The sequence below is a fragment of the Haliotis cracherodii genome, unplaced genomic scaffold (assembly GCF_022045235.1).
Source record: "Haliotis cracherodii isolate W230 unplaced genomic scaffold, xgHalCrac1.p SCAF_11, whole genome shotgun sequence".
Taxonomy (NCBI): Eukaryota; Metazoa; Mollusca; class Gastropoda; order Lepetellida; family Haliotidae; genus Haliotis; species Haliotis cracherodii.
The window spans coordinates 1,937,156-1,956,119 of NW_027266266.1; the positions used below are offsets into that span (position 1 = coordinate 1,937,156).

At 43.8% G+C, this 18,964-nt stretch overlaps 1 protein-coding gene across 1 annotated transcript in view; it reads left to right on the plus strand.

The window, feature by feature from the left end:
• The first annotated feature begins 1,925 nt into the window (after positions 1-1,925).
• The window catches only part of LOC139456082 (hillarin-like), a 28,032-nt gene continuing 10,993 nt past the window's right edge, over positions 1,926-18,964 (plus strand). Inside the window, exon 1 of the mRNA XM_071237603.1 lies at positions 1,926-2,460. Coding sequence (XP_071093704.1) covers positions 2,050-2,460 — 411 coding nt within the window. The 5' untranslated portion in view covers positions 1,926-2,049. The remainder of the gene's footprint in view (positions 2,461-18,964) is intronic.

Here is an 18,964-nt window from a genome sequence, read left to right on the forward strand (position 1 = left end):
TGAGTATGGTTTTCGCCGCTTTTAGCAATATTCCAGCAATATCACGGCGGGGGACACCAGCAATGGGCTTCACACATTGTACCCGTTTAAGCCTAGTGCCCCCGTAAGTAAAGGTACGTGTTGTGTGGACGCCTAGCCGATTATGTTTGAACTGTTAAAATAGTGAGGAGAAAGTACGTGAAGTCCCACCCCCGATTTTCCAGTGTATTATATCGCCATGTTATTCACCACCAAAGCTTCGTTTTGAGCTTCGGTTCTGGCAACAAAAAGCTAAAACTAGTCGTCCAATCAAATTACACTCCTGTGCGAAAGTTATTCTGTGCTAGGTTAGTGAGAACGGAGTGGGTGATGGTGACATCACTTCCGAATCAAAAATATAATATCCAGGTGGTGAAGTGCAATAGAACACCCAACACAACCGGTTAATCCTTTTGGGAACCGTATTGTTTCGACCGGTTTTAGTAAAGAGATCGCGTCACGTGATCTACCTTCAGATCGGGAAGTGCGTACATATGCGAAATCTAACCAGAATTATACCAAACGTTGCTAAGAAAAGACTTGTAATTCAGTAATACTCTATCACTGTTCAACATTGTTTATTTGGACACATGGGCAGTAGGGTAGCCTTGTGGTTAAAGTGTTCGCTCGTCACGCCGAAGACTTGGGTTCGATTCCCCACATGGGCACAATGTGTGAAGTCCCCCGCCGTGATATTGCAGAGTTACCTCCCTAAGCTGCTAGGATCAGCTGGTTGTTTGGGATTTTTCTGTGTTTGTTTGTTGTTTAACGCCACACTCCAGCAATATTCTAGCTAAATGACGACCTTCTGTAAATGATCGAACCTGGACCAGACAATCCAGTGATTGATATCTTATGACAAGCATAGTGCCTTTTACGCATGAGTTGCTGAAGACCTATTCTATCCCGGATCTTCACGGGTTCAGCTGGTTCTGAGTTCGAAATTCAGATAAGTCCCGACTATGGCCAGTGATCTGTCAGCACCATATATTTGCTTTTAAAGCTCGTCTGGCCGAAAACATGCGTAACACATAAGTTTGGACACCGTGATGTGACTAAAATATTATTAGATCTCACAGACACAATATCATAATATCTATATTTGTTACGTTTCTTGGCGGTGTCCAAAGAAAACCTACTTTCCTTGTTGTATCCTGCTGAGTTCGCTGTTGGTATGGATTATATAATTATTGTCTGGAGAACATGATTACGTCATTAGAAAATAGAGTGAGTGAGTGAGCTTTAGTTGAAGGAGAGCGTTGGACCTGTATTACTTCGGGCTTTCCTCCCACATTAAGCTGACATGCTGTGATATAACTGGAAAACTGTTAACCCAACTTACTCACTAATCCAATCATACAGAGAACATGATCGCTTTATTAAATCATATTTTGCAGAAATGCTCGAGTTACTCAAGGATGCAATTGCTTCCCGTTTTCACATTATGGATTACTTAATTCTACTATATACCAGAATAAAACTGTATGAATAGACCTTTGATAAGCGCCTACTACGATCAAAGGAGCCGTTATCGAAACTTAATTCTGTTAAGTTGAAATTATTTTTTTCAATTCTCAAACAGTGGCTACAAATGTACCACATAGGTGTAGACAATGAGGCCATAAACGCTATCATTAACGTCTTCAATGGAGAGAGAATTCACGGAACGAATGGCGTCCTCTGCGCGTCGTCACGTTTGCACATACCACACTGAAAGTTACTTTGTGATTACCAGAACCATTGTCAACACACGATCAGGGCCAACCGACGCAGGTATGCATTAACACCACCCCTTGCAACACCACAGCAGTTGTCTCCCTTTACAGGAAACTGGACCTGGCTTTATTTGAATATATAAATGCTATGTGCCTGTGTTATTCAAGCCCAGGTAATCTAGGTCAGTGTTCCCAGCCACAACAGAGCTGAGCGTGTCAGTCAGAGAACGGCGGCGGACAAGCCTGTCAACGGATTATACCAGTGCTTGTGATTTTATTCATTTACGGATTACCAGCCCCGGGATCACCTCTAGCCATGTCAGCCCCCTCCCCCGAGCCCGAGGGTCGGGTATTGGTTCATGAGTCGGAGGACGAAAACAAGACGTATAAGTATTCCTTTACCTACGAGAAGGCATCGTTGTATGAATTCAAGTACGAGCGAGCGGCCGAGCCGGATCCCATCGACCCCTGTTTTCGGTGTAATAAGCAAGCGTTCCCCGATGATCAGATCAACGTTGGAGTTTTATTCCACAAACAGTGTTTCCGATGTCGGATCTGTGGGGTGCCGCTCACGACGCAGTCGTTTTATCGGAACAACAAGAATGGCAGCAAGGACAAGGAGTGTTTCTGCAAGACGCACGTGGGGAAGAGCATCAGCGAGCTGAAGAAGGGAAAGATGATGAACCTGGACGCCATTAACAACCCTCAAAAGAAGTATGTCATACAGGTAGGCAGTTTCACCTTCTAGTGTAATACAGGTAGGCAGTTTCACCTTCTAGTGTCATACAGGTAGGCAGTTTCACCTTCTCGTGTCATACAGGTAGGCAGTTTCACCTTCTTGTGTCATACAGGTAGGCAGTTTCACCTTCTTGTGTCATACAGGTAGGCAGTTTCACCTTCTCGTGTCATACAGGTGGGCAGTTTAATCTTCTCGTGTCATACAGGTAGGCAGTTTCACCTCGTGTCATACAGGTAGGCAGCTTCACCTTCTCGTGTCATACAGGTAGGCAGTTTCACCTTCTCATGTCATACAGGTAGGCAGTTTAATCTTCTCGTGTCACACAGGTAGGCAGTTTCACCTCGTATCATACAGGTAGGCAGTTTCACCTTCTCGTGTCATACAGGTAGGCAGTTTCACCTTCTTGTGTCATACAGGTAGGCAGTTTCACCTTCTCGTGTCATACAGGTAGGCAGTTTCACCTTCTCGTGTCATACAGGTAGGCAGTTTCACCTTCTTGTGTCATACAGGTAGTCAGTTTCACCTTTTCGGGTCATACAGGTAGGCAGTTTCACCTTCTTGTGTCATACAGGTAGGCAGTTTCACCTTTTCGTGTCATACAGGTGGGCAGTTTAATCTTCTCGTGTCATACAGGTAGGCAGTTTCACCTCGTGTCATACAGGTAGGCAGTTTCACCTTCTCGTGTCATACAGGTAGGCAGTTTCACCTTCTCATGTCATACAGGTAGGCAGTTTAATCTTCTCGTGTCACACAGGTAGGCAGTTTCACCTTCTCGTGTCATACAGGTAGGCAGTTTCACCTTCTCGTGTCATACAGGTAGGCAGTTTCACCTTCTTGTGTCATACAGGTAGGCAGTTTCACCTTCTCGTGTCATACAGGTAGGCAGTTTCACCTTCTAGTGTCATACAGGTAGGCAGTTTCACCTTCTCGTGTCATACAGGTAGGCAGTTTCACCTTTTCGTGTCATACAGGTAGGCAGTTTCACCTTCTCGTGTCATACAGGTAGGCAGTTTCACCTTCCAGTGTCATACAGGTAGGCAGTTTCACCTTTATTGTTATGGTGATTCTGGATTAGAACACGTTCCCCGCTGTCCCTGACTGTCCCAGTGACCGAAGGTCTTTAATCATAATACAATGGAGACATGCTACCCTGGAGGAAAGAGGATGGTTCTCGGTAGGAACCCCCGGCTTCCAAGCGTGTCCAATACATTTCCTGTATCCCTTATCTCCAGCTACCAGGCCCATCACACTGAATGGGTATCTTTGTTGGTTAGGAGCTCTACTAAAGCAGGTAGAGTGTTAACATCAATATCGCTCCTCTCGTTCCACAACAAACGTCAGACCTTAAGAAGCAAGTCTCTCATTTGTTCTTACCGTATGTCTACTCCCTATTATACACGTTGTCAGACACACATCACCAGCACAGACATCGTCCCCAAGTGCTCTTTTGTATTTGAACATACGCTTTTGGGAAATAAAATAAAGTGTCAATGTCAAGTTACCATGGTTACGCATAGCCAAGCGTTGCAGACCTTATGGTTTTGCGTGGCAGTTTCAGTGAACGCGTTACATTCTGCCTCGGCGACCACAGCTGGGTGATCCAGAACAAATACACCCTGATCAAACGCAGACAATTAGAGTCAGAGTAGATACGCCCATTTTTATGTCTTATACAACAATGGCCCCTTTGACTTCCTGGTGATGTACTTTTTGCTTTGTAAGCCTGGAGCGCCGCACACTCTCACCCAGGCAGGAACTCCTTCTACTCCCCTGTGATCCACCTCACAGTGCTCAGTTCCTTGTATGTCAGTCCTAGTAGTCTAGTGGTTACGTAGTCCGCTCGCAAGCCAGGTTCGACTCCCAAATGGATACGATGTGTGAAGCCCGTCAGATGTCCCTGTTCTAGAAATAGTTGGTTGTTACAAAAAGCGGTGTAAATGACTATTTACTCATACGTTAGTTACAGCGTGTTTGAGATGCATCGGGTTTTTTTGCGACATTATATTGATGAATAAAATTGTTTGACATGCGTTGCAGTTGCAGATGTGTTTTCCACCGAAACCTCAGTTGATTCGACTGATTTCATCCGTCGAGAATCCCATCCTGATCTGTTACCTATCCATATATATGTGTCATTCATTCATCAATGTGAAGCTCGTTACTAGTGTCCCCAGCCGTGATATTGCTGTAATAATGCTAAAAGTGAAGCAAAACCCCCTTCCCTCACTCACTTACGTACTCACCCATCAACTCACTCTCTCACTCTCTCACTCACTCACTCACTCACTCACCCTGCCCGTGGCAATGAGGTGAGGTTAAATGAGGTTTAACGTCGCGTCCACAATTATTGCACTTATATAGCGACGTGCATGCATGTGTGTGTGGCTGCTTGTACTAGTCCGGACAAATGCCGATTTATAGCGCTAGCTAGAGATACCATGCCGCAGTTTAACATGAATACCCCACTCAGACTTAGTATACTGACTCCTAGCTGACCAGTCCTTGTTTTAGCCCCTTAATGCCGATCGCCAGACAACCATGAACTAATGGTGTGAATACATGCGTACTCCACCGCACTATTTACACTGAGATTGTATCACCAGGAAGACTCGTGTTTATTTCTGGTACGGTAATAGTTGCTGCGTTAGCTTACAGAATAATCTCTGATATCAATTATCTCCCCTGAGGTAAGATGATATGTAGACGACTGTTGATGTTGACGACTGTGTCCTGAAGCGTTCGACCAGGACCTCAAAGTAAATCGTCTGAAATGCCAGAACGAGTTAGCTGTTTAAGGTTTCACTATAAATGGTTGTATATCGACGGACGGTGTCATGACGTTAAGTTTCGGGGTGAGTGTAAGATGATCTGTTGACACATCTATCTGATACTTTGTGAAGCCATCAATCTAATTGTGTCACGATTTAGCTGTGGATTATCAAAGTTGTATGTTCACCCACTGACGTAATCTCTAGATTAAGCGAGAGTGACGCGTACTCAAGTGACAAATCTTTCCGGGATGTGGTAACTGACAATCCTCTATCGCAAATGTTGTGCAGGTGCCCGCTGACTACCACTCACGGCTTAATGTCGCCTGATATCGGAGACCACACGCCTCGTCACGGAGCTCAGGATTATACGTGACTTTGTGACCTACCTTACTCTCCTCAGTGTCGAATTTAAGAAAATCTCACCATGCAAACACGGAAGATGACACAAAATTCAATCTTAATGTATTTTATATTAATGTGTTGCTGAACTATGTTTCTGAACTGAAGACCGTCTCCGTGGTCTGGCGGTAGAGCGTATGCCCAGAAATGGAAGCCGCTGATTTGATCCCCGGCCGCGTTACACCAAAGGACGTTAAGAGATGGTATTTGTTGTTTCCCTGCCTGGCGCTCGGCGTTTTGGAGATAACTAGGGCTGATCAACTCGGGGTCACTTTTCTGTGTCTGTGGGGTTTCGTATTACATAACACGCACACACACACACACCCTCGTGCAGTGATGTTTAGGTTTTCCATTTTCTGGACAGAATTAGACCATATAGAATAATATATCTGATAATACAATATGGTGTCCCGAGGGTGTTTGTGATAAAACTAAACCGAATAGTATGGGTTGAAGTGCTGATTATCAAAGTGTTATAATTTCATGTGTACCAGATCGATATCATTGATGAGTGAGTGAGCTATACTTTAACATCGCATCGACGTTTCAAACATAAAGTGAGTGAGTGAGTTGGGTTTATCGCCACTTTTAACAGTATTCCAGTTATATCACGGCGTGTCAGCTTAATGTGGGAGGAAAGCCCGAAGTGATGCAGGTCTCAGACCACTTCGGTGAAACCCACGAGAATGGTTATGGTGCTGACAAACCTAGAAACATAATGATGGCGAATTCAGACATCTAGCGACTCAATATCGAAAAATATCAGATGCGACTTAATGGGTGAGGTGGTCAGCCTCAGTGACTTGGGTGATGGTGTGCCATCTACCCCAGCGGCGTGGGTCGTTCTTCTTTAAATCAATCACTGGTCCAGACTCGATTATTTACAGGCCGCCGTTATATAGCTGGCATATTGCGGCGTAAACAACAAACAAACATCAACTAAACAACCACAAAACATTGCCTTATTTAGCAATTGTAGGACCATGAAAGCATCGAAACAAACTGGGTACCACAGCGTATGTGGACACGTTCATCTCCATAACATAAATAAGTCGAATTTTCATAGCTACTTTCCAGCGACGTGACTTCCCAATATATTATTTCCCCAACCATTACACGACGTTGTTGACGTGTCCTATATATCAGTGGACATTCCTGACCCACCCGCCTGCATAACAATCTAGATAAGACCACACGGCCTAGTGAGTCATAGGCACCGTGGGGAGGTGGTAGGGAAATAGTATCTGTTTGTTTTGCGTGTTTCACATATCGTCGTATTTACATTCAGCCACATGGGGGTCGTGCACACTCCTATTCGAGATTATAGTTTCTTTAAGTTTCAAATACTGATATCCTTGCATTGATATAGATTTCAATTAGAAAACAGTGCTTCCATAAGGGTTTCCTTATTAATCACTTCCTCGAAGCCAGGTCTGATTACGCATTCGTCATCACCCTTCCCTGTTAGTAACCAGCAATGGGCATGCAATTGCCATTCGTGATTACTCGTGTCATTCCGGGACAAGCCGAATGGAGACTGCAGGTTACGGATGCGAGTCATTCGTCACCATTCGCCTCTTTGCGTAACCCGCTATTCGGCTTGTCCCGGAATGACACGAGTTGGCCACGAGAGGTAACTTTGAGCTGACTATACAAATGCACAGCTGGTGTCCGTTCATCCGCCCAGATAATGTTTAAACAACCAAGTTAGAATGTACTGATTCCCTAATACCATACATCAAAAAAATAAATAATGACGATAGTGACTTGCCATTATCAAACACATGCACAATATTCGGTAATTAACGCTAAAAAGTCACATATCTCCCAAATCAGCGTCTCATTTGTTGCAGAAATTCTGCAGAAAACTACTACAGTAGATCTATTTATCCTATAGACATGGTTCATATTGTCAGTTTTCACCAAGGACTGGTCGGGCAGTGTGGCCAGACGCATGCGTAACGCGTCTCCAATTCACTGAGATTGAGTCAGCGTGAGAAGCAATTGTCACAGGTGTCAGCCATTCAGACCAACATTCCGTCATGAGTAGGAACTATTCTCCCACCCAGTCCCGCAGTAACCTGCAAGGTGGCATTGACTATAAATATTTCCTTTCATTGAAGGAACTGTCTTGTGCCCCTCTTTTACACTGGAGGCGGCAGTCGGCTGTGGCCGACAAAGGAGACACGATGTATGAATGACAACATTTTCAGAATTTGTGTCTGCTTTGTCATCCGACAACTTCTAAGTATTATAGTGCCTATCAAACAATTCATTGTGGGCCGCTTCTGAATTTTATATGTCATTTCTTGTTGAAGGTTTGATAATGTGTCGCATATGTTGTGCCCATCAAATACAACAAGCGGCATTGAAATGTATTAATAAACGTCCAATTTAGGTGTGAAAAAGTTGCGTTTTACGACGCTGTTTGCAATGTTCGAGCGTTATGAAGGCGGGGAGACTCCAACAATGGGCTTCACACATTCTACCCGTGTAAAGATGATGGACATTTCTATTGCGCCGAAACAACCCACGAGTTGATGCTCATTGCTCAGGTGGCGAATCGAACCCGGATGTTAGGCGTCACCAGCGAACACTTGAACCACCAGGTTAATGCTTCACCCCTTAAGGTCTTATATACCAAACCTTTATCAACCTTGCAGTGGGGTTCGTGTGTTTACCCTGTTGCAGATACATTATTAAACCTATAGAGGCTATGGTCAATAATGTATTAACTCTGCAAAGATATATTTAAATGAATTCTTCAAACTGACATCTAGTGTTAACATTCTAGGAGTGTATGATGGAGGATGAAAAGCGTGTTGCAAAGAGTGTTGCAATGTTTCTGTACAGACCAGCGTGTCATATATTCACGTTAGTTGTGACCTCTCTCGGTAACCATTGGTAACAGCTCAAATATAACTTTTGGGTATGTCAAATGAACATCAGTCAAGAAAGATAAATAAATCTGACTGAGATTTCAGCTCCCATAACGTATCAGACGTGATATTGTGAATGAAAAAATAAATATTATTTTGCTTACGTACACACGTCATCGATTGTGCAGTGTAATTGATCACCATTCATATTTAACACAGATAATATTAACTGGATGATCGAGTGTGACGTCGTACAGTGTGTCGTCGCGACTTGCACAGATAAGCTGTACTGTTACATTATTGAAGTTTGAGAGCCCGCGACTGTTATCTGAAAGATAGCCTTCAACTTCAAGCCACGCCCACAGCTTAGAATGGCGGAGCGAGCTGGATTCGAGACCTGCGCTCTTGACCGAAATGTGCCAGTCATATGTCAGTGTATGTATAGGTTTGTGGCTCAGAAATAGACACCTCGGCTTGTAAAACGCCTGTACCAAAATATAGCCAAACATCCTCGACTGTCCAGCGTTTACTATCTGTAATGTATGACAAAGACCATGATCCATTCGCTGCCATAGCTTCTTGTTTTAGTGACGTCACTCTCTTTATTTCTCTTCTCAGTGACGTCACACTCCAAGCGCTCGAGAATGTAATTTGATTGGACGCCTATGTTTACGTTATGACATTCGAATCCGACAACAATGCTATCCTAGCCAAATTTCATATCGTAATCTCGGCAAGATATTCAGGTGTTATCTGCGGCCGCTGAAATTGTCCCAGGCATTTATATGCAGATATGTGCTACTGGTTAATCGAGGATGAGTGATACCTCAGGTTAATCCAGTTGTCATCTGACCGGAGTGCTATACTCCTCCAAAGAAGTTCAGGAAATCCCGATTCTTTCATATTACCGTGTGAAATAATAACTATAGTAATATAAAAGGATCGGGCGTTCTTTAACTTCTTTTGAGTGGTATATATAGATAGATAATAACATCAACCATCAACCATTTTGGGGGACTCTATTGTGATTTTGTCCATAGTTTTTCATGTTACACTGAGGAAAGATTCTTCCAACGATACCATTATAAATTGCACGTATTGAAGCCTATATGAAAAATAACTTTTTAATCATATTTCATAAATCGGTTTCGAGATTTAATCCTGGCATGCAGGTCACGTGCAATAAGTCAGGGTGCTTCACACCCATTCATCTTGGTTTTCGTGACTCACAATTGTGAACCAAAGTGTTACTTTTATACTTATCGTGTGTATGAAGAAGGTTGTGAGCCAATATCGACTACACGGCACAGCCATACTATCTCTGTATTCTTAGCAAAGCAGTCAGTTGTGCCAGTCATAGTCGTTCAATCATGCTCATTAAACGTCATTCTGTCTCGCACGACGAGCTCATGTCAAACCAGTTGTGAGGGAGATAGTGCGACAGGTGATAGAAGGTCGCTGTGGCCTTGACGTGCGTGAAGCGTTCTATTTTTATATAAGTCACGGTGACAGTTATCACGTGACGCGTAGTAACATATTCACAGCATTGTAACAGCAGGTAGATGATTTGTGAGGACACTGCTTGGGGTTCTGAAACAACATATTGATACTATTGATAGGTGTGCTGTGTGTCGGCCTTTAGACATGGACTGAGTATTGCCAACTGACAAGAGTATGTCGTGTTTGGTTTCTTGTTGTTATTTTTTGTTTAACGCCGCTCTCAGCATATTCCAGCTATATGCCGGCGGTCAGTGAATAATTGACGTCATGCGCATCGATCTTCGCATTTTGGATACGATGACATGCGTCATACAAGTCAGCGAGCGTGACCACGTGATCCCGTTGGTCGTCTCATACAAGCATAGTCGCCTTTTACGGTTGCTGAAGACCTCTTCTACCCCGGATCTTCACGGGACGCATCTTCCCGAGGCAAGAGAGTTAACTGACTATAAAAGTCCAGTTAACGAGTCTATGCATAGTCCAATCAAAATCGGGCACCGAAATCGAAATCCGGTTCGTTAACTGTCGTTCAGATTTCGGTCGATTGCAGGATTTGCAAAGCATGTGCACCGCCAACTCGTTGTCAGCAAATATTTTCCAATTTTTTTCATGTTTTTAAGCAAGGTGCTCACGTGATTTGATGCATTTCGCGATGTAAGACACGTTTTATCACAATATAAATATTGATTATCGATCAGATCGTCCTGACCTTTTTGTGTGAAGCAAACGCAAGTGATACGAGAGGTGGAATCTGATTGGTCCATAGGCGAGGCTTAGAAGGGACATAGCTGGTAATAGCCACTGGTGGCGCTACGATCGAGCCCAGTAATTCCAGCCTAGTTCGGCAAGGGTGGAAACTGGACTTTTAAAGTCAGTTAACTCTCTTGCCTCGGGAAGATGCACGTGACGAAGAGAGTATGTACATAACGTGTTTGTTAAACCAGCGGTTGATAGCATGAGCAATACTTCACGCGGTCGGGGTACGAGGACACGCAATTAACAATCATAGTCCCACCAGGACTTCGCATGGCGTAGGCATCCTGCTTATCTGACGCAGTTGTCCTCTAAAATACTCCGACTATAACATTCCCTTTGAGTTGTATATTTATTGGTCCATACTATTTCCAACAAACGCATTCAGGAGACTGGCTCTTGCCCAAGAGGTTAAAGTACCGTAAAATCATTGTCCCCATGTGTGGAACGTAACTCCTATCATAATTAATGTAACTATCAACAACCAGTGTTTTAAGCCAACTCATTGCTGAGCATTTTCTTCATATTTGCTCGTATTGAGCACAACCACCAGGACCTATTCGGCGCGGATTCCCACCGGACAATAACCTGAAAAGTAACCATTATAATAACAGTATGGCATATGGTCGGGTATGCGTGATCAATGTCAACATTTGTTTGGCATGCAGTTTATCGAATAAGCCTCGGTCACAAGTCGTGTCACTGTAGTTCGCGTGACCTTAGAGTGACCTTAGAGTGACCTTGATGGCCCAAAACACGTTTTTAGTTAATGAAAATACTGCGTCCACATTGCTCCCATGTTTTAAGCCTAGTTCCTGCATTCCACCGCGTGCTGTGACATGGGCCCGGTCGTTACAGTAAGGAGGGGGGCACAGTAAGGGCGGGAAGCAACATGGACGAGGGTTGTTAGTGACGCTACCCCTCCCATAATGTCCGTTCGGACAGTCAGTGGACAAACAGCCATGTCCTGTCCGAAACCGGACCTTATTTCAAGGTGTTGACACAAGACAGGGCTGTGATTACTTCTTGACCTATTGGCAGAGTTTTTGACAGAGTTATTGTACAGTGAATGGTGTTTAGAAGATGGCGTGTTAAGGTTTTAATTGTGAATAAAGAATGAGAAGGGCTGGACGGAAGACGGTAACACCTTTATAGTGGATATTCAGTCAGGATTGTAATCGTTGCACCTAAATATTATTAAGGGAGTTAGGGTGGCCCAGTGATTGTAACGTTGACTCGTCAGACAGAATACCCGGGTTCGATTCCCACACGGTTTGGTTCCATTCTAATGTACGCTCACTCGTTGGCGTGAGTGAAACAAATGAAGTGACTCTGTAATGTTTGAGCAAGAAGTTACAAAATATTCCCTGTGAAAGTAACTGGTATTATTTTATAAGGAAATATACGATTACATCTCAGTGTCATCCTGTGTACGATACAACATATATGAGGGACGGATTTTGTCCCAGATGCTGGGGTGTATATTTCGGCCACTGCTTCAATACCTGTCATGAAAGCAGGGCCCGAACACGCATTTTCTTTGTTTTGTCTGTTGTTTAACGCCGCACTCGCCACACTCAGCAATATTCCAGCTATATGACGGCGGTCTGTAAAATAATCGAGTCTGGACCAGATAAACCAGTGATTGACATCATGAGCATCGACCCACGTTCTTAGGATACGATGACATGCAACAACCAAGTCAGCGAGTCTGACCACCCGATCCCGTTAGTCGCTTCTTACGACAAGCATAATCGTCTTTTATGGCAAGCATGGGTTGCTGTAGACCTTTTCTACCCCGGATCTTCACGGACCTCTGATTATAGTATGCTCAGAGGCATATGGCTGGAATATTTCTGAGAGTGGCGTTAAACAACAAATCAACCAATTATAATCAGACGTTTTTGTCTTCAAACACATCACTCTGTTTCCCCACCCTCAATTTCACATTAACTGAAGTCCAAAAGCGACAAACACAACCTCAACAAATACATCACCCTCCGTGTTGCGCGTGGATCATATCAGACATGGGTTTCAGATGTGAAAAGTAGAACCCTACTGAGTGAGTGACTTTGGTTTTACGCCGCTTTTAGCAATATTCCAGCAATGTCACGGAGGGAGACACCAGAAATGGGATTCACATATTGTACTCCTGTCGGGAATTGAACCCAGGTCTTTGGCGTGACGAGCGAACGCTTTAACCACAAGGCTACCAGACCGCGCCTGAAACCTACCTACGACAAAAGAGGTGTCCGGCGCCGGACCAGCTGACCGCGCTTGGTTCGGGGGGTCGTTGTTAGGTCTCTCCAGATGGCCCAACATCGTCCATGGACAATGGTCATTCCTTGTATGAGTGCGCATGGCACATTGACTCGAATGAACCATTGCGTTATTTTGGCTTTTTGTACATTAAACAATCCGATTGTGTGATCATTGTTTTACCTATGCCGAGTGAGTTATGATTATAGTGATTCGTTAATATTCTGAAAAACTACAAATATAATTCATGCAGTTTCTGGTGCTTCTTGAGGATGCTCATTAACGGAGACAGGAGTCGAGTACAAAACAGTTCCCCATCACGTCTGTCTTACTTTGGGGATTCTGTGACCATAGTGGTACGTGGTATGTTCTAGCGTGGACCCAATTGTCCGCGGGAACATCAAGGCGCGTAATGCAGTAATTTGGTTACATGTTAAGGTCGAGAATACCCCCCCCCCCCCCCCCCCCCCCCATCTCTAAATAATAGTGACAGGGAGCGTAATATCATGTTTATGGCTTCACGTAGATTTCATTTAAGAGTCGCGGTTATTGTAATCCTCCTTCTTGTAAATCGAACATTCTTTTGAATAGACTTCTTTTGTTTTGGATAGGCATTTCGACACCCATCGGTATCGCGCTTGTTATTTCTGTTCACGTCATGGAGTGGGCGTTTGACAAGCCTCTTTACCATCTTCAGTACCCATCGACGAGTATTTCATTCCACGCCTCTTGAGCTTTGTCAGCACCATTTTCGATACATATCATTGACATTTTTGTTCATTGTAATATTTGCCTGAGAGATAATTAGTTCACATTCAGTTCCCCAAACCATGCTGCAGCCCCGGACGTCAGCTGTAACACACAGCACGCTCTGTGCCATATATTCCTTACAACACTGCCGGGAGTCGGCCGCCGAGATTATTATATTTTCTGCCGCCCAGACTGTAGTATTACCCTGTCAATGAAGGAGGTGAACGACATTCTCTCGGGTGATATTCGGTGTCACACTGGGGGCACGCTAGTTCGAGTTGACTGCCCAGTCTTTCTCACCTTGCTACCAGCAGCCTGTGTGACCTACTTCATGCCGGCAGTTTATTTTATGAAAAGCTTTTCACGGATATCGAGTCATTTCAGGTACGCCATGTTTATTTTCATGTTTGTTGGGGTAGATGTTTGGTCAGAGTGCCCGATACATCCAAACCTACCTGCATTTTCTACATGGTGTCATTGTCGTCTGCTTCAACATCATCCGTTCAACGTCGTCTGCTATTCGAAGGCAGACGACAATCTTTTCTCAGCTGATGGTGTGTGTTCAATTTTTCAGATTCTGATCGAATTTAAACAACTTCATTTGTTGTAATATATTATGCGAACTAGGTGTCATCTTTGCCACAAGTACGTCTGAGTTCTATGTGTTGGCTATGTGAATGGACAAGGCGAAGTGTATACGTAGTATACTCACAAGTTGTATAATTCAGTTGTCATAACGGTATGCAAGTTATTAAGTTCATTGTTCCCTTTAAAAAACAACCTTCTGCAATTATTTCCTGTGGTATGGTGTAATTTCAAGCATTAACCTTTTTTTTATATCCGCATAAATAATTCCTACACATAAGTGTGTCTGCCATGTTTACGTGTTGGCGAGGCCCTCCATAACCCATGTATTTATCAGCATGGTTGTTGATTGTGCTTGGTGTATGTTCTGCTCTGATAATTATAAGCAACAGTAAACACCTGTTTCACTTGCAGTATTCAACTGGTTCGACAATTCTGGATATAAGACTTGTGAAGCGTTTTGACTATATTTTGCGTTTTTATGCAAGGCTGTTGGTCAGTTAGTAAGAGACATTAAATATCGCTGCTGTATGTTGTACAAACTGTTGTAACAAAGCCTCTTCTGTTGGTTGTACAGAGTTCATAACGAAGCCTCTTCTGTTGGTTGTACAGAGGTCATAACAAGCCTCTTCTGTTGGTTGTACAGAGGTCATAACAAGGCCTCTTTTGTTCGTTGTACAGAGGTCATAACAAAGCCTCTTTTGTAGGTTGAACAGAGGTCATAACAAAGCCTCTTCTGTTGGTTGTACAGAGGTCATAACAAAGCCTCTTCTGTTGGTTGTACAGAGGTCATAACAAAGCCTCTCCTGTTGGTTGCACAGAGGTCATAACAAAGCCTCTTCTGTTGGTTGTACAGAGGTCATAACAAAGCCTCTTCTGTTGGTTGTACAGAGGTCATAACAAAGCCTCTTCTGTTGGTTGTACAGAGGTCATAACAAAGCCTCTTCTGTTGGTTGTACAGAGGTCATAACAAAGCCTCTCCTGTTGGTTGCACAGAGGTCATAACAAAGCCTCTTCTGTTGGTTGTACAGAGGTCATAACAAAGCCTCTTCTGTTGGTTGTACAGAGGTCATAACAAAGCCTCTTCTGTTGGTTGTACAGAGGTCATAACAAAGCCTCTCCTGTTGGTTGAACAGAGGTCATAACAAAGCCTCTTCTGTTGGTTGTACAGAGGTCATAACAAAGCCTCTTCTGTTGGTTGTACAGAGGACATAACAAAGCCACGTTTAGCCATCGTAATAATATTACATATAATAGGTTATTAATCAGTTATGAGTGTTGTACGAACGGTCACAGTGGATAATAAATCCATTTACGAGTGTCCTAATAAATCTATGTGCACAAATAGTTGGGGGGTTTTCAATATATGTCAAAAGGAAGCACTGAAGATGAGGTTTTAGTTGTAAAACAAAACTACTACGCAACATTTTTTTACTCCGTCTATATTTTCACTACGCGGTTATGTGAAAGGGTTTTACGCCGCTTTTAGCAATATTCCAGCAATGTCATAGCGGGGGACACCAGAAATAGGCTACACACATTGTACCTATGTCGAGAATCGAACCCGGGTCTTCAGCGTGACGAGCGAACGGTTTAACCACTGGGCTACCCGACCGCCCCTGTTGTTTCCAAACAAACCGCGATGAGCATTCGACGATTATTTGCAACATAACGGCGTTAGTCTTGTCAGGCTTTGTTTAACAAGGTATATGACTGCAAAAAATCACGGTGACATTACTAAGATACCGTTCAAAGCGGCGTAAAACACAACTCACTACCTTCACTCTCTCGGGCGTTATGGTAACCTGGCGGTTATAGCGTTCGCTTGTCACGCCGAAGACCTGGGTTCGATTCCCCATGTGGGTACAATGTGTGAAAACCATTTCTGGTGATATTGCTGGAATATTGCGAAAAGCGGCGTAAAACCATATCCACTCACTCACATTCACTCCCCCAGTCCATCCTGCCTGTCCATACTGAAAACAAAACACACTTCGCCCCCATCAATGCAGCTAATCCTCTAGGGGGATTATCAAGAACATCAAGATGGCCTCTTACAATGTGAAGAGTTCGATGCAAGGTCAAACGATGTCTACCCGTGTGCAGTCGTACCGCACATGTTGCGTCACCCACCCGTGGAGTTCCGGGGTAGAATAGATCTTCAGCAACCAATGCTTTCCTTAAAAGGCGACTATGCTTATCGTAAGAGGCGACTAACGGGTTGAGGTATGTCATCGTACCCGAATGACGTGGGTCGAAACTCATCTTGTCAATCACTGCATTGTCTGGTCCAGACTCGATTATTTACAGACCGCCGTCTTATAACTGGAAAATTGCTGATTGCGGCGTTATACAACAAACAAACACAACAGAAACTGTCCATTCTGAAAACACACGGATCAGACATCAATGGACCTAATCCTCGAGGGGGATTATCATCAACATCAAGATGGCGCCAACAATGTGAAGAGTTCGATGCTAACTCAGGCGATGTCCACTCGTGCTGTCGTAACGCACACGTTGCGGCACCCACGCCAGCGTTACACCTTGTGCATCAGCACACAACGCGACCTGTCACTTTAACTATGCTCGACACAGGGCCCTACTATTGATAAGCCAGTCAAGGGGATATGGGTAAAGGTCACGGCGCAGTGAGCGGCATGTTTGTTTACAATGAATCTTTATGCATCGACCCCTGGACTTGTATGAGATATGAATTGTATTGAATATTATGTTGATGCACGTATGACACAGAAGCCTTGTCACTCATATTTGTTTGACATATGAACATTTGACGGGAGCGTCGTGGGGTGGCTGTAGTCCATCCTCACTTATACAGGGTATTTTATCTGTTCTTGATGAGGATAAATACGATGGACTTTTAGTGTACTTGTCAGTTTGACCGACTCGAGTGGACACTTGATTGTTTGAAATTAATATTGACAAGCAACAGGTCAAGGGTTATTCGATCACGGGACGATTTTTGTAGGTTATTAATTTAGGGCCATGACAACCACTTACTATTTTGCTGTACATTAATAAACAATGAATTGTAAATTAATATCCATTTGAAGCCTGGCATCCTTCAGTGATATTATGCCGACCGAAATCCAAAATTACAAGTTGGATACATAAATATACCAGGTCAGACAGCTTCGGTGAACATGTTTTGGGGGCGGCGGGGTAGCCTTGTGGTTAACGCGTTCGTTCACCTGGGTTCGATTCTCCCATATAGGCACAATGTGAAACCCGTTTCTGGCGTCTCCCGCCGCGATATTACTGGAATATTGCTAAACGCGGCGTAAAGTCATACTCACTCACTCTATGCAAGGTGACGTCGGATTCCACAATATTCCAGCTGTATTCACCTGGTGAAGGAGTAGCTATATATACTCCGAAACGTCGTGTTCCTAACAATAAAGACGTTGACATACATAAATTATCTTCCTTATATATGATGGCGGTCTGTAAATAATCGAGTCTGGACCAGACAGCCAAGTGATTGACATCATAAGCATCGACCCACGTCCTTGGGATACGATGACATGCAACAACCAAGTCAGCGAGTCTGACCACCCGATCCCGTTAGTCGCCTCTTACGACAAGCATGGGTTGCTTAAGACCTTTTCTAACCCGTATCTTCACGGGTGGTACTCATTTTAGATACGATGACATGCATGAATCAAGTCAGCGAACCTGACGACCCGATCCCGTTATGGGTTGCTGAAGACCAATTCTAACACTGATCTTCACGGGGTTGTGACACTGCCAGCCGTATTATGCAATACATCTATACGAGATGTAGGTCCACGATGATGTTCCTCGTCTGTGCCGCGGCAGGCGTGACAGATGCCGGTAGACAGCCAGACACACGGACTGGTAACATGGCGTGTCCCTTTAGGGGAAGGTGATGATAGATCATCAGACGGCTGTCATTCCGAGCTTGTGTCAGTTTATGTGAAATCATGGGTTGGCGTAGATATAGTGAGATGAAGTAAGTGCAGCGGTTGCGGATGCACGTGAGCGGGTATGAGTATGGATACACGGGGGGACATGCAGACATGGGGTTATTGACTGAGCGTGCCTATACTGATGTTACTTTTTTCACTTATATTGTTTCCTTTTAATCTATGTATGTTTTACGCATTTTAAAAAAAAAATTAGCGTCCCATAGGTCATACTGACCGGGCATTGTACATACCTACTCGAACTACGTAGCAACTTTTATGCTGGACAATGCGTGGCATTTAAGTAAACATCTTGTTCTTCTGTGATATTGCAGTCAGTTGCAGTTATACTTGTTTCATGTCCTCAACTACCATTCCATCTCATCGCTGGTACATTGCCTGAAAATGTCTGATTTTACACATTGACTGAAACAAATGCACTTCCAAAAACATTTTTATCAGTATCATTTCAAACAAAAATGGCAACACTGGACGCACATTGACCATTCTTACCCCCGATTAAAGGAATACATCGTACAATACCCAAAGGCTCGAAGATCTAAAGGAACCCGTGACCACATAAAAAAACTATTCCATTTATGCACACGCCACCAGAGTTTTAACTTACAGGTCGAGACAAAAAGAAGGT